Source organism: Poecilia latipinna, unplaced genomic scaffold, assembly GCF_001443285.1.
Source record: "Poecilia latipinna isolate Pla-1442-1.1 unplaced genomic scaffold, P_latipinna-1.0 Scaffold1491, whole genome shotgun sequence".
Taxonomy (NCBI): domain Eukaryota; kingdom Metazoa; phylum Chordata; class Actinopteri; order Cyprinodontiformes; family Poeciliidae; genus Poecilia; species Poecilia latipinna.
In genome coordinates, this window is record NW_015114107.1 from 131,666 (window position 1) to 146,676 (window position 15,011).

Here is a 15,011-nt window from a genome sequence, read left to right on the forward strand (position 1 = left end):
TGGTTGTGCTGTTTTTATCCCACTCAGACACCCTTAAAGTGCTGTGGAAATGTGTTTGCTCCTCCCCTTTCTTGCTTTTTTGCAACACTGAAAAGAAATTACACCAGAAAAAAAAGCACGTGGTGGTCAATAAAAATGAGTTTTTAACGATTATACCTTTGGTGATTAGATATAAATAGCTAATCTAAGCAATTGATTGAATCGCGCTTGAGGACAATGGTTTCCATCAAAAGTTTGAGATAATTGACAATGAAACTTTTACATCACCACATAGGGATTTTGGTTGACTCCTCCTTGCATAATTGTTTAAAATTAGATACTTCAGCTTAAATTCAACTGGTGGTTCGACATTCTCCTTAAAGACTTTCTAGTAGAGAGCAGAATTTCATTTACAGAAAATCATTCAGGTTCTGAGAAGCAAGGCAACAATAGACCATCACACTATCATCAGTGTTTGATTGTCAGATGTTTCTATTCTTAAATATTGTACTTTTAAATTAGATGTAATGCATATGTTCTAAAAATTTCTATTTTTTTCTAATCAGAGACCAGAATAATTTCCCAAGAGTCTTTGGAATTGTGATGTGTTTTGGCAGATTTAAGACGGGCCTTTGTGACCTTCAGGGACAGCAGTGGTTCTCCCCATGGAACTCGCATGGATGCCATTTTTGCCCAGTCTCATTCCGATGAACGCTGACCGTAACTGAGGAAAGAGAGGCCTGCAGTTTCAAACGCTGTGCTGAGTTTTTTTGGTGACATCCAGACATCCAGGATCAGTTAATACACTCTTGGAGTAATTTACCTTTTTTTTTTTTTTTTCTCATTTTGTTGGGTAATTTCTTTCCCTGTGATTCGGTGGAGTCCCAAAGCCTGAGAAGTTGCCTTGTAACTCTCCAGACTGGCAGATCTCAATGACTTTGAGTCTCTCGTAAGATTGAGGTTTTTGAGACAATGTAGCTTAGTTTTTGTTGTCAGACTGGTTCTGTGTATATAACTTTTTGACTATACAGGAATCCATGTCAAAACATGGACTCCTATGGTTTATAGACATTTCTGCTTTTCAAAGTTAAGAGGTTTGCTGGAGCAAAATTTAACATTTATTACACTGCGTCTACTGAAGCCATATATGAATCCCACTTTGAATGAAATTACTAAAGAAAAGCACATTTCATTCCATTTATTCCTGTTATCACTATTAGGTAAAAATTGTTCGTTCATTCAGGCAAATCGTTATATTTTACCGGACAATGCCGCCCTCTTGTGGTGAAAAACGGAACAGTGTTCCCTCCCTGCTGTCACATTGATTCCCCACCTCTCCTCACATCACCAGGTGCCTGGCTGTTCTCTCACCATCACTAATACTGCTCCCTCACACATAACTCTTCCAGTATAACAAGTTTTCAGTGTGTTTCCAGGAAACATCATTATACCAAGCCTGTGTGATCAAAGGTATTTTTTTCTTCTTCTTCTTTTTATTTTTTTCAGAAACTGACTGTAGATAAACTCTATTTGGCAGAAGCTACTGACATGCGTTGAGACTTACTAACAGACCACTGCCTCCTTTTGATCCTGCAACAGCAGCTGTGAAGTTATACAAGGTATTAAAGTGCATAACAGTATGTAAGTGAAGCATAAATCACAGAAAATATGCAAAGGGTTCTAGATTATGTTTTTTTTATACCACTTACCACTTTTACAACTTAGTCCAAAATTGCCTTGAAAAACGTATGATTGGTTTTACCAGTTAACCAAACTGTGAAACAGATTGGTGGATAAGAAGTTTACTGACTAACTGAAAAGATAAAATGAAAGAAAAATAAAAGGGTTTTGGAGTAACCTAGTCAAAAGGACTTAGAACCAGTTGAGATAATGTGAAGTGGCTTCAACATAACGTTGGTGCTCAAAAACCACCAACGTGGTTGAAATAAAACACTTCTGTAAGGAAGCGGAATGAAAATTCCTCAACGGCAACATGAAAGTCTTAGAGCCATTTATTCAAATTGCTTGATTGCAGTTGGTGCCAAAAAAGGTATATATGTGTCCCTGAAAATCTTTAGCAGTGGTGCCACCTTTGCAGATGACAAAACTGTTATTTGGTCTGATCCAGGACACTGACGAGTCTGCACAGACAGGAGGTGGATGAGCTGGTCTACTGGTGTGGTCAGAACCAGCTGAAGCTTAACCCACACAAGACACAAGTAGAGATGGTGGCAGACTTCCAGAGAACGCCCCCAACACTCCCTCCTCTTAGCCTCCTCAGCAACACTGTGTCTACGGTGAATTACTTCGGGTTCCTACGAACTACCTGACATGGTCCTCACACCTGGAAGAAGGCCCGTCTGAGACTGCGCCTTATGTGGCAACTAACTGGCCACAGGAGTTGCTGGCACTACTGCTTTTTGCAAAGGTAAGATACCACATGGACATTTTCTTAACTCAGAGTATCTTCATAAACAATTAAAGTCCCCAGATGAATATTGTGCATATTTGCACAAATTAAAGCTTTTCTTGTTTTGTAAAAAAAAAAAAATACTGTATATATTTAAATGTACAAGAATACATACTACGGCATATCAAATATCTTCTTTGAGAGAGAAAGCAAAAGGACAATAACATAACTGAAATCAAACTAATTGTGCGCACAAACTTGGAGAATAAAGCTGATACTGAACAAAACAGAGAACTATCGTCGCCTTAATGTGAAGCTTTGAAATTGCCACCAGAGGGCGGTGCACTGCCACAGAAAGAAAGTGTCCTTCAAATTCAAAACATCCCAAAGTTCTGCTGTTAGTTTATTGAATAATGACTTTCTCAAATACGTCAGAAATGGCAGAGAAGCTGAAGTAGATATGGGTGGAACAAGAACAGTTACTACATGTTTCCATGAACTGTCTATTTCTAACTCCTAAGTCAACACAACATATGCGCTATAAATGGTCTGGTGATCTATTTACATCTAGCTGTTCCCATTAAGACCATGACTTACACACATTGTTTCTTCCCACATTAACATAGCAACTGAACCACCACTGGCACAACAAACAAGCTGGGACTTCTTGGTCTTATCAGCATGTCCTTTTACTCTGGACAGTTTCCAATCTAAACTTTTCTGTTCTCTAACCACACTTCATCGTTCTTCCACTGGATCTGGAAGCACAGGCTTGCAAACTTGCAGCTAATATAGTTCTGGGGCAGAACAGAGTAAAAGTATCATGGATAATTAATCTTTCAATACAACATCAAGCGGCCTGTTTGTGCAAGACTCGCTGCCTGCCCCCTCTCCATCACGCCATTCCTGCCTAATCACCTCCACCCTCCATCAATCAGCATGGCAGAGTGCTTTGTTTCTCAAGAAGGACATTTCCTTATGATGGCCTAATTGCCACTAATAAAGCAACAGTGCTCTTTGGATATCCATTCCATTGTTCTCTGTGGCATTGTGGAAAATATGCATTTACTTTTATGGAGCACTCTCAGTTGCTCCATCAAAGTCCCTGCTTATTTTATATTTTATTTTTATGTTAGCAGTAGTAAATTTAGTTTGTATCTTCTTTGTGCTTAGCAACTTCTATGTTGGGGTAAGTTGGAAAATTCATTAACACTGACATGGAAAAAGGTCAAATCCAGCTCAGGCGGAGTAATGGATTGGCTTAACTCAACATCCAAAAACTGAAAATGAGCCAAGAAAGTACACAGTGAAACAGTTACATCAGTGTTAAAACAGATTCCTCCTCAGGTGTTCACTACACTGAGCATCTCGATGGAAAGTTGTTTCTATCTATCTGGATGCCACAATTTTTAAGAAGTATAAGAAGAAACTGTTGAGCAGCAGCACAATTTCACTGTGACATTTTGGAAATGCAACTAAAAAATGTTAGCTGAAAAAGGAAACAAAACGCATTGTATATTTTGTAATTTTGTTGCAAAAAAAAACATTCCTGGATTAACTGGGGTTGCAGAAATTACTCTTTCCAGGAGTTTTCTTGTTTTCTCAACACCGTGATCAAATTGAGTTGCATAGCACATTTAAAAACAACGAAAATAACCTAAATGTTTACACTTCTGCCAAACAAGCAATAAAATATATCATGCAGAATAAAACTATGAGTAAAATACAGTAATGCACAATGAGATATTCATAAACACTTTAGCGTCTCATGCGCCACTAAAGTTGGGCTGGAGAAAACAGATGAGTTGTGTTTATATTTCCTTCTTCTAGTTAACCTTCCAGTCTTAAAAAAATACATTGAGTGTTCAATGGTTAATCTTTATTACATATTAACAGTTTACTGTCACTTTTATATGGCAAAGGTAGTGGTGTAAAAACAGAACAGAAACAATGATGTGAAATGAGTTTCTGCAATTCACTTTAGCTTAGCCTACAGACGGTTAGAAACTTTGAATCAAAAGGAGGTTGGAACATAAGAGACTATGTATAAGCAATACTTTCTATGGAAAATATCTCTCTTGAGCAACCAACAACAACGTCTCCATCGAGTAGCTTCAACCTCCCCTTGAGCCACCCTCGGCTGTATTGAAAGGGGCGGTCTGGAAAGATTAAGCGGCTCCTGCGGTGTTGTGTAGTAGGTTATGTGCGTGTGTGTGTGTGTGTGTGCGTACTGCGTAAGTGTACCAGAGAGGAAGAGAGAGAGAGAGAGAGAGAGAGAGAGAGGAAGAGAGAGAGAGAGCGCGCTTCTAAGTGCTTTCGGTTAGACCGTTAGCTTATTGTGAGTTTGTTTCATCAGTGTGAGCATTTTACACGGACAAATACCATCAACCAGCCGACATGGGGAAGGTAGAAGGAGGAATGAAATGTGTGAAGTACCTTTTGTTCGTCTTCAACTTTATATTCTGGGTGAGTGCCTATCGCTTATTTGCTGTGCTGCGGGATGAAAGAGATGCGAGTTGAGCAAGTGCAACAGTGCAGAATAGTTGCTGCTCCCCTTAAGCATCCGATAGTCAGAGTTTTGGCTTTGCCTAGCTTATGCTTTGTGAAATTGCCCTGCGCGGCGCAGGAAGGGTGACAGTCTAGAGGTTTTTTTTTTTTTTTTTTTTTGTTTTGGCTCACCGGGCACAAATCAGATTTTCCACAGAGGAAAAGAAAAAAAACCCGCCCTCCTTTTCCCCGGGAAGCGTGTTTTTGAAAGGAAGGCTGAATGAAAAGCCAGAGAGAGGGAGAGAGAGACTGACAGGGCATGGAAAACAAACTGCTGGGCTTCCGCGCCACGTTGCTTCATTAACAAACTCCGCGAAGGTCTAATGAAGTGACTGTGCCACCGCAACACTTGCCCTTTTCAATGTTTTGGAAACAACAGTTCTTGGGCTCTCAGGTGGAGGGCGCACTTAATTACGTTATCAAAAACAGGTGCGTTTCTTAAATAAAGACAAGGTCGCATGGTCGTCCTCTCAGATAATATTAAAATGTTCAGTCTGTCGTTAATAATGTCCTGCATTGACGTTCATTTATACCACATTTCATTTCAGTAATAAAGATTCAGTGTTTTAAATGTTAAAAACACATAATAGACAAACATTTCACAAGTAAAAGACAAGAAATAGGAAGCTACAATACAAATTATTAGTCTGTTTCTCTTTACATGAATCAAAGGCAACTCTAAACAAATACAGCATTAATTTAAAAGGTTTCAGCATTTTTAAATTTTTTCTGGAGGATGTTGGTAAGTTTGTTCCAGATTAGAGGAACATATAAACTATTGCTTCTACACTTCACCATGTTTTGTTCTGACTCTGGGGATGTGGAGTCGACTCGAATCAGAAGAAATGAGTGGTACTTCTACTTTACCTAAATCTACTTCTGGTTTTATTTACATCGATATGTTTCTTCTTAGTGGACTCAATACTATCTTTCAGAATTTGCCTGTCTAGAGTCCTGACTTGAATCTGAGCTCATCACCAAACATAAATCATCAAAATACCAGTGGAAAAAATGCATGAAAGGTATTGCTGCAAAAACTTCCTTATTTATGTTTGGTGATGTTTGTGTGTACTGCTGTTTCCTCCTGATCAAGAGACATCTTTTTGTGTTTGTGTGGAGAAGTCCTCTAATGTGCATCTGCTGAGTGGTTGAAGGGCTGAAAGCACTCTGAATGAATCCATTGTGACAAAAGGACAATAGCATAATTTCAATGGGATGCGTCAGCTCTGCTAAGCAGCAGCACCTGTCAGAGACATGAATGCAGCAGTCTTTAGGGTCCCAGCTGTCGTTCCACTGACTTCTATCGCCATGCACAGCTATCTTTCGTTTATCATGTCCGAGTGTGGATGTCAGCAGCAGCCTGCTGGGAGAAATAGAAAACAAACTAATGTCAGATGTAAAAAGTAGGATTCGTAGCAATGCAAATTCACAGGGATAAGAACGGTGAAGGAGAGAGAGGGGAAAAAGAAGGTCAATAGGAGATTGAGAGGGATTTTTATGTGGGTGTTTGTGCGCTCACAGAGAAAACACGGACAGTTGGCCGGAATTTGACCCAGATACAGATAAAACAGATCAGTATGATAACAGAGTTACATTCCATAGAGGCATGTTGTGCTTTATTACTAGTGATTGACCATTGACATCGTTAACTTTTTCAATATTGTTGGCAGAATATTCTTCAAAAAAATAAAAAATAAAAACTCTTTTTCAACAAGATAATTTGTACTGTTGCCCAACAATGGGTCCTGATTGTCATTTACAGCTTAATCCATTTTATCAGGAAGTAAAAAATTGCTATGTCATCAGCGCCTCAGTTAGCATTTTTTAAGTGAGTTTCCTCAAAAATATATATAGAATTGTTTTTTCTTCCCAGTGAATTTGACTACATAGAGACAAAATAAAGCATGACTCTATTCTTGGATTAATTCAAACATGGATCTGGCGCATACTAAACATAGGTTTTATACTATAAACAAGAATGCGGTCCATGCACATGTTTCCAGCTTCAGCTCTGCACAACTTCTTTAATTGTAATTCTGCACAATATTCTGTTCTTTAGCTTATGTCGCTCGGAAAGTTCACTATTTTATACGGGAGCTCTGCTGACATTTTTATGTTGTTTTCAAACATCAGTGTCCTAGGGTTGTTACAGCTAGCATGTGATATCGAATGGCATTTTAATTTTTCACTCTGTGCACCTTGTAAGGAAAGTGCCTCCAGACAACACTTTTGTGTTTACTTTGGAGGCGGCGATGTTTTTGTTTTTTTTTTTTGTTTTGTTTTGTTTTGTTTTGTTTTTCTGACTGATGGTGGGAAGCTAGCCACAGCTGCCCTGGGGCAGTCAGACAGAGGCGAGGCTGACGTGCACCAGTGCCACCAGGCCCTCTGATCATCACCAGCTGGTAAGGCAAGTGAAGCATCTTGTCCAAAACTGAGACAGACGGAGTTTGAATGGATGGATAGGTTATTGATTTTTAGGGGTAAAAAAAAAATAAAAAATTCACACAAGATGACCCCTGGTGGAAAATCATGTCCTTCCTCCAATTTCTGTGTTAATCATCATCAGCAAGACAAAAAAGTCGAATTTGGTCTTGACCCCTCTCCTGTTAGCTTCAGCCTACTATTTGTGATTTGTGATATCAAGAACAGTTTCTGCTGCAAATAAGATATGAACCTCTTATAAAACTTTGTAAAAGAAACTCGCATTGAAAATTTGTAACTACGCCTTTAAAAAACTTTATTGTCCAGAAAAGTCGCAGTCGGCATAATTTTTGTGTTTATCATAAGGGATTTGGGCGACTGAAGAAAACTGAGAATACAATAAATATCTGCATAAGCCACAAATCGTCTAAAATAATCTCTTCTGCTATCTTGTGTGTTTTAATTCCACCACTGTTTTCACTTAGTTTACATTTTCCCACCTGCACATGACTGAAGCATGTAGAGTGCCCCCATTTATCTGCAGCGTGGAAAGTAAAAGTCAGACAAGCTGTTATTCGGAAAGCTGTTAACTAATCAAACATTCAAAACAAGGGCAACTCAGAGGTGAAGGTCGCCAGTGTTTGGTCAATGATTACCTTCACAGAACCTCTAACATTGCTGCTATGACCTTATAAAAATCACACTGCTGTGTTGTTGTGAGAGTTCTCTTAAGAGCGGCAATAAAAATTGCAAAACAAACCAGATCTGTTTTCTAGTTGGACTGTTTTGGTTTTACGCCTTGCTATGACTGCTCACCGTTTTATTGATTCCCTTAGTTAAAAATTAAACCTGTGTGATTAACAAGTCAAGGACATCTCATCTGTTCATTATGCTCAAAAGCTGCAGAAGAAGCTTTCTCCAAATTAACCCACAGTAAATTGTCAGTGTGTTTTCTAATGTGAATGTCAACTGTTTTTTAATTATATATACATATATTTTTTGTTCATCTTGCACCTGTGGAATTAATTAAATAGCTCAGAAAGTAATTGGGGAAAATATCAGGAAAAACATGCATTCCTCTTAAGGAACACATGCATCATTAAATTATCCATAATTTAATTCATAATGAAAACTACAGTTTTTTCTGACCATTTCATAGAGCTATTTTTTTTGCTACTAATTTAGCTATTGTCCCTTAGTATGCTATATGTGAAGCAGAGAGAGACCGGTTGTCATAATGGGAGGTAACTTTTTGACCCACATGCAGAAACAAAAGAACCAAGTATCAGTAAAAGATGTTTAATGAAAAAACAACAAAACAATAAAGCTTCAGCAGGGTTCAAGGAACTGGGCAGCAGGAACGGGCTGGAAGAGAGGATGAGTGATGAGTAAAGGTCTGTGGATGTCCGGGTTCTGAATGAGCGGGACCGATCTTACCGTCAGGCGGTAGGTAAGCGGGGGTGGATACTGGTATTTCCTGGGTCGTTTCGGGTGGGCCAATCTGCTGCGGCCCAGCCGGTGTAGGGGGGAAACCAGCAGACGGCGTCAGAGGGCGGACAGCTGCGGGCCACAGCTTACCGGGGCAGATCGAGGAGGGCAACCGGCGAGGGGTAAGAGGATCAGGTACAGCCAGGAACTCAAAGCCTCGGGGGGGTGACCCAGGACGTCTCGAGGAGGTTGTCTGGAAACGAGTAAACACAACAGGTGTCACTGGAGGGTTCTCAGAGGAATCACAAACTGCTCTAGTGGTGGCCTACAGTACCATTACTGGTTAACAATCTGGCATCGATGTGTTGGTTGACTCCACTCTTAAACCTCTTCGGAGATGAGAAAATCTCCGACAGGTGTGAGGATCCCAGCGTCCCTGGTCACGCCCACCAGAGATCATCCACCAGGCAGCCCCTGGTGGAAGGAGCGAGAAGCAGCAGGAAAACCACCCGAGCACCCAGGATCACCACACCGGTGTGGTTTGACATTGTTGCCTCTGGTCAAACGACAGAGTTATTCAAAGTGAAAGATATGGTTTGTGTGTGTTTGTAAGTCCAGACACAATGAAAGGTGTCACTCTGGACACTAACACACCGAGTGTTTGATTCTGCAAAGTTCATTGATGTGAGAAAGCTTACAGTGAGATGATGCCATTCTCGCTCTGTTTAGACAGCGATAAAAGGCAAATGTGAGCAACAGCTGTGTACTAAAATCTCCTTCTCAGTGGCATTGCTATACGAACGCTGTGCAATGTTATAAATTACAATCAAGTTGCTATATTACCTTTAGTTGTTATAAACTGTGTATATCAAACATGACTTAAAATAAATCTAACGTCACGATTTGATACCTTGACGATTGGCCCGTTTGTCTTTAAATAATTGTGCCTTCAGCAAGTCTTCACACCAATGCTCCATTATGCCATTTACAACCATTCTTTGGAGACTTAAGGTTCCACGAGGTGTTTGCTAATTAGTGCTGCCACTAGCCTGATGGAGCTGAGTGGTGAAGGCATGGAGCAGGATTATCTGTAGGATGGAAGACTGCAGCTCCAACGAGGAGCTTCGGGCGAATAGGTGGCACTTTGTATGAGCAAGTGTTTAGGCACCCCCAAATGACAGCTATGGGAGATTGAAAGATTTCACAAACATGCATGAAAACAATCAAAGCAACACTCCTTGTATGTTTTTGATGACGGGATAACATTATAACATGATGTAAAACTCAAAAACGTTGATTTTACCTCAGTCTGGCCAGACCACCTTAAGGACAAAGGAAGCATTGTATCTTCTGGTTAAAATTCATTCCTCCAAGGAAATCTGAGTAAAGGTTTATTCAAGGGGGAAAAACACAAAATGACAGCAGCCATAATCACTGTAAAGGATGGTGGCTCAGGTCTCCTGCTGTGGGGATGTTTCTCATTCTCTGGTCTCAGGTTTTATGCTGCCTACCAGCAATCACAACTCGGTATGAATACATCTCAAGAGGCTAAGTTGCCTAATGCTGAAGATGAAATGCGGTTGAAATTAGTATTTTAACTAGACAGTGACCCCAAACGCACCAGGAAGTGTCTTGGTTCTAGACTAATACAATTAACATTATGGAGAGGCTTGTCTAAACCCTGGATTACAGAGGAATCGTGCAACACAGTTACTGAGTAGGAATACCTGTTTACAGGTGTCGGAAGTTTCGTCATTTGCTGTTGAATGATAACAAAATAGATTTTTTTTAATGTTTGCTTTTGGATAAATGCACATATTGTGTGGAAATAAAAGCTGCCTATAGTATGTTTAGTATTATTTGCTTTTTTTTTTAACAACACTTATTTCGCCACAACTGAAGTCTCAATCATTGAAAAACGTGTAATAGGACATTATGAAATCGTCCACTTCCCGTTTGATTCAGAACTGTGCAAAGTTAAACCTGGCACCAAGTTAATAAACAGCTAAAAGGTTTATGCTAGAACATCTGACTCTCCTGCTGTTTTTCATTCTGAAATTATGTTTTGTTTGCCGATTGCAGTTGATGCTGTCGCAATAGTGACAGCATGAACTTGGCCCATCAAATTAACATAAATTGGATTGCCGACAGTGTGCACTCACTGACGTTATAATTATTGCTGAAGACAAACGCAGCCCTCCAAACAGGCACGGCTACGTGGTGGAAACCAGTGTGAGCCTTTGCCCTGCCTGTCACCGGGTACAATTGGATTTACTCCCACCCCCATAATTATCTCCTCTATTTACATTCTCCATCTGCCCATCATTTTTTAATATGCCGCTATGTTGGCTTCCCCAGACATGTGTTAGACATAGGACTATTTTTGACAAGCTTAAATCGCTCACTAATTACTGCTAGATTTTGAAAAGATGTTTACAGTCATGTTGCTTTAATATACAGTAAAGCTTGTTTCTTTTTCTTGTTTTTTTTCCAGACTTTGTGCCACAGATTGTTTCTGACCAAGACCACAGTCCTGTCTCAACCCCCACCCATGTTCTCATGGAAATTCCCCTCACAACAAAACAATCTCTAGCTGCCACATTAAAACCAGTTCTTTAAGTCGTGAAAAAAACTTCAATAAAGCTTCGACAGAGACATTTTTGTCTCCTCCTTGTAATATTCCGACATACAATGGGGTTTTGGTACAGAAAGGTGCTTGTGTCTGCAGGCAAAGAAAAAAAAAAGGATGATGGGCTCTGTAATGACTTTCTGTTTTTTTTTCTATCTTCCCTTCCATTTTCATATATTCTCTTTCATTGTGTCTTTCTCTTTCGCTCCCATTGTGTAATAAAGCGTGCAGTCAGAGAGCGAGACAGTGGGTTTTTGTCCTCTGGGGAGATTGGGAGGGAGGGGCTGAAGTGAGGTGGGGTAGACGAAGGGGGATCCACGGTGTTGTCAGGGGCTGGAGGGAGGGGTACGCGAGGTCAAAGTGGGGTGGAGCAGGGAGGCCTGATAGCAGATCGAGTGTTAATGGGACCTCTGGGATACTCGGGCTCCTGAGTGCCAGAGTTGGGGATGCTTTTAGTAAATCACTTCTTCGGCTGTTGAAAAAGCTTTTAACAGTAATTGCAATTACATCAGCTTGTGTTCGGTGTTTTCACCAAGCATGCACCGACCACTTCCCCTAAATAAAAAAAAACGACAATCTGCAATATCTTTGGAACACTTCATCGACGTCAGGTGTTATTGTGCAAACCAGACTCTATCTGTAGACTAATCCAACATGCTCAGTAAATCTACAGATCCTCAGTATTTGCTTCACTGTGCTTTATCACTTTGGACCTGATAATCCTGAAGCCCCAAGAGCTCAGCCTACTCATACATCACCCTGCATGACACTAAATCCTCAGTTTGGGAGGACCGGCTTCCCAACACCTGTCCTATTCTGATGCTTTACAACTAAGCTACTGGCTTTACTTCAGAAAAATGCTGTGAAATATAACCTGTGGGTCTGGACTAGCAGCAGGGAAAGAATTGTAGACAGAAAAAGATGAAAGACATGAGACAAAACAAAGACAAACTTAAATTGCAGGACCCAACCAAGACAGGTTATACTGAGTAAACAAGAGATTTCAAAGTAAAATAAATTTGGTAGAGGTTTTCTTGACTTTGTTTCTCCTAAATATATTAACAGAGCTGGAAGACTGCCAAGCCAGCCATCACACAAACAGCGGTTTACCTAAATTCTGTATCTGGGACACAGACTTATCATGTGAGAGCTGCTTCTGAATACTCTCCATTTACAGTAATTTTGTAAGCAAGTTATCTCACTGTGCACAAAAAAGGCAACGTGTTGTTAGGACGTTTAGCTTGAAGGCTTTTTCTTTTTAGACTGAATTATCCTCTGGGTACATTGGTTAAGTCATTACTAAAACCTCACGATAATGGTCTGTCAGAAGTGCATCTAAAGAGGCTGCTGGAAATTTCTCAGGTTGATGAAAACATCCTTTGACAATTGGATAATATACTGCAAGTACATTTCCGATCTGTCACACTATGGAGTGAGCAGTATCCGATGGAGAATTTGATCAAGGAAAATATAAGATACATTTCTAGGCAAGCTGGATAGTCTGTAATGGGCTTCTGGTGAGACACCAATGAAATCATCTTCTCTATATTAGGAAACTGGAGATTACTGTTTTTGGAGTTTGCTGTTTACAGGACTCCACTTGGGCTGGTCCCTGTTTATTTGAAGGATCTTTCACTAAACACACTTCTTCAAGAGGAATCAGGTCTATGATTCAGATCATCTTGAACTCAACACAAAATAAGCATAAACAAATCAGGGCTGGAGTTCTGTAGTGTCTGAAGCCATTCTGTGATGCACATAAATGCGTTAAAAGGTATTTTTGAAAACTCTTACTAAACTGATTGACTTTAATTTTTAAAAGTTTGACAACCTGATTTAAACTTGTCTTTTTTGTCTTTAAAATATTGTGTTAATTCAGTAATTCTATTTCTTTTTCATAATTCAATCTATGTAGTTGATTGTTTCACTGATATGACATGTTCTTCCTGCTGCCTGTGGTTGCCAGCGTTGTCAGAGTTGTACATCTACAATACAAGTGTCAAAACATTTTGTTAAAACTTTTAAGTTGGAAGTAGCTGTGGAACACTTTTTAATACAAAAAAATAATTTAATAAAGTGAATAAACAATATTTTTAACAGAAAAGTAGTTGTTCCGTAGAAAATGGGTCTATAAATATCTTAAACATAAAAATGATTGAGTGTTTTTGTTGCTGGATGTTTGTGGTCTCATCTATTATCGAATGCAAATAGCAAGGCTAACAAAAGTTGAACAGTTTGGGCTTTACTGATTATGGACATCTTAATTTGCCTGTATTTCTTATGAACAGCCTGGGGTCAGTGAAAAAAATACCTTTCTCATTTATTTATCTATTTACCTTCTTTATGTATCTACATAAACCAGATTTATCCAATTCTCAATTATATTTAAACACATTACAACTCTCACTTGGCCATGAGCTCATAGAGTCTCACAGCAAGAATAAAATACCACAGTTTCAGAATAGCATACAATTTACATAAATATTTAAGCTAATATGAATGATGTAATCTAATTGCTCTTTAAAACATGAAAACATGAATTATTGATGTGTCTATACCTATTTGCACTTTAATAATAGAAGTAAGACAAATGCAGAATTAAACAAAGCCTTCCTTTGGGTCAGCTGACGAGCAGTGTGCGGCAGCAAGCAGTCAAGAGTCCAGCGCTACTCTTTTCTTTCGGTATAAACTGGTCACCTCGGGACTTTCCCTGGCATCTTAATTTAGAGTTTAAAACCTGGGAAAGGTGTGGTGGAAAATGTTAGAGGTTTTAAAACTGGCTTTTGGTGTACCTTATTACCTGTAACCTGTACTCGCCTACTCTCCATGCAGTCATAACTCTGTTCCTATAAAATATAATGACTAGACCAAGTGGACTAGTGAAAAAACAATTTTAAGAGAAGTAGGAAAAAAGGTCTTTGCAGGGCTAATGATACAAAAATAACACGTATACTCATGGATGTGCTTCACATGAATATAAACCCATTTATTTGCGAGTGGCAATTAGTTTTTAACTTTAATTTCAAGTGTGTTACCATAACACAATGTGTTAATATACAGGAAATGCTTAAAGAACACATGGAAAACCTCTTTTTTTTTATGAGGATATATTTAAAATTTAATACAACATTTAGATATTATCTATAGCATGATTCTGTGTCAATCTTTTTCTGCAGTTGCAATAGATGTCTTTGTGTTTCATTTTGTCTTTCAGTTAATGGGATCATTTGTTCTGGCAGTGGGACTTTGGCTGCGTTTTGACCCAGAGACTGTTTCTCTTCTTAGTGGCAGCAAGGCTCCAGATACCTTTTTCCTCGGTAAGTGCCAGACCAAACCCTAGCTTATCTAGACACCTTGTAATAAAGGGTAATTTAATTTATAAAAAAAATATACAATTTATTGTTTTAGTGTCACCCTATATATATATATATATATAATATAATATATATATTATATATATATATATATATATATATATATATATATATATATATATATATATATATATATATATGAAATGCCATGCATTTCATATATATATATATGAAATGCCATGCATTTCATATATATATATATATATGAAATGCATGGCACGTG

At 38.9% G+C, this 15,011-nt stretch overlaps 1 protein-coding gene across 1 annotated transcript in view; it reads left to right on the forward strand.

Annotated features, from left to right (window-relative positions):
• The first annotated feature begins 4,659 nt into the window (after positions 1–4,659).
• LOC106963069 (tetraspanin-2-like) overlaps positions 4,660–15,011 on the forward strand; it is a 19,899-nt gene continuing 9,547 nt past the window's right edge. The window contains exons 1-2 of the mRNA XM_015057781.1: positions 4,660–4,855; positions 14,629–14,731. Of these exons, the coding sequence (XP_014913267.1) occupies positions 4,787–4,855; positions 14,629–14,731 (172 nt within the window). The 5' untranslated portion in view covers positions 4,660–4,786. The remainder of the gene's footprint in view (positions 4,856–14,628; positions 14,732–15,011) is intronic.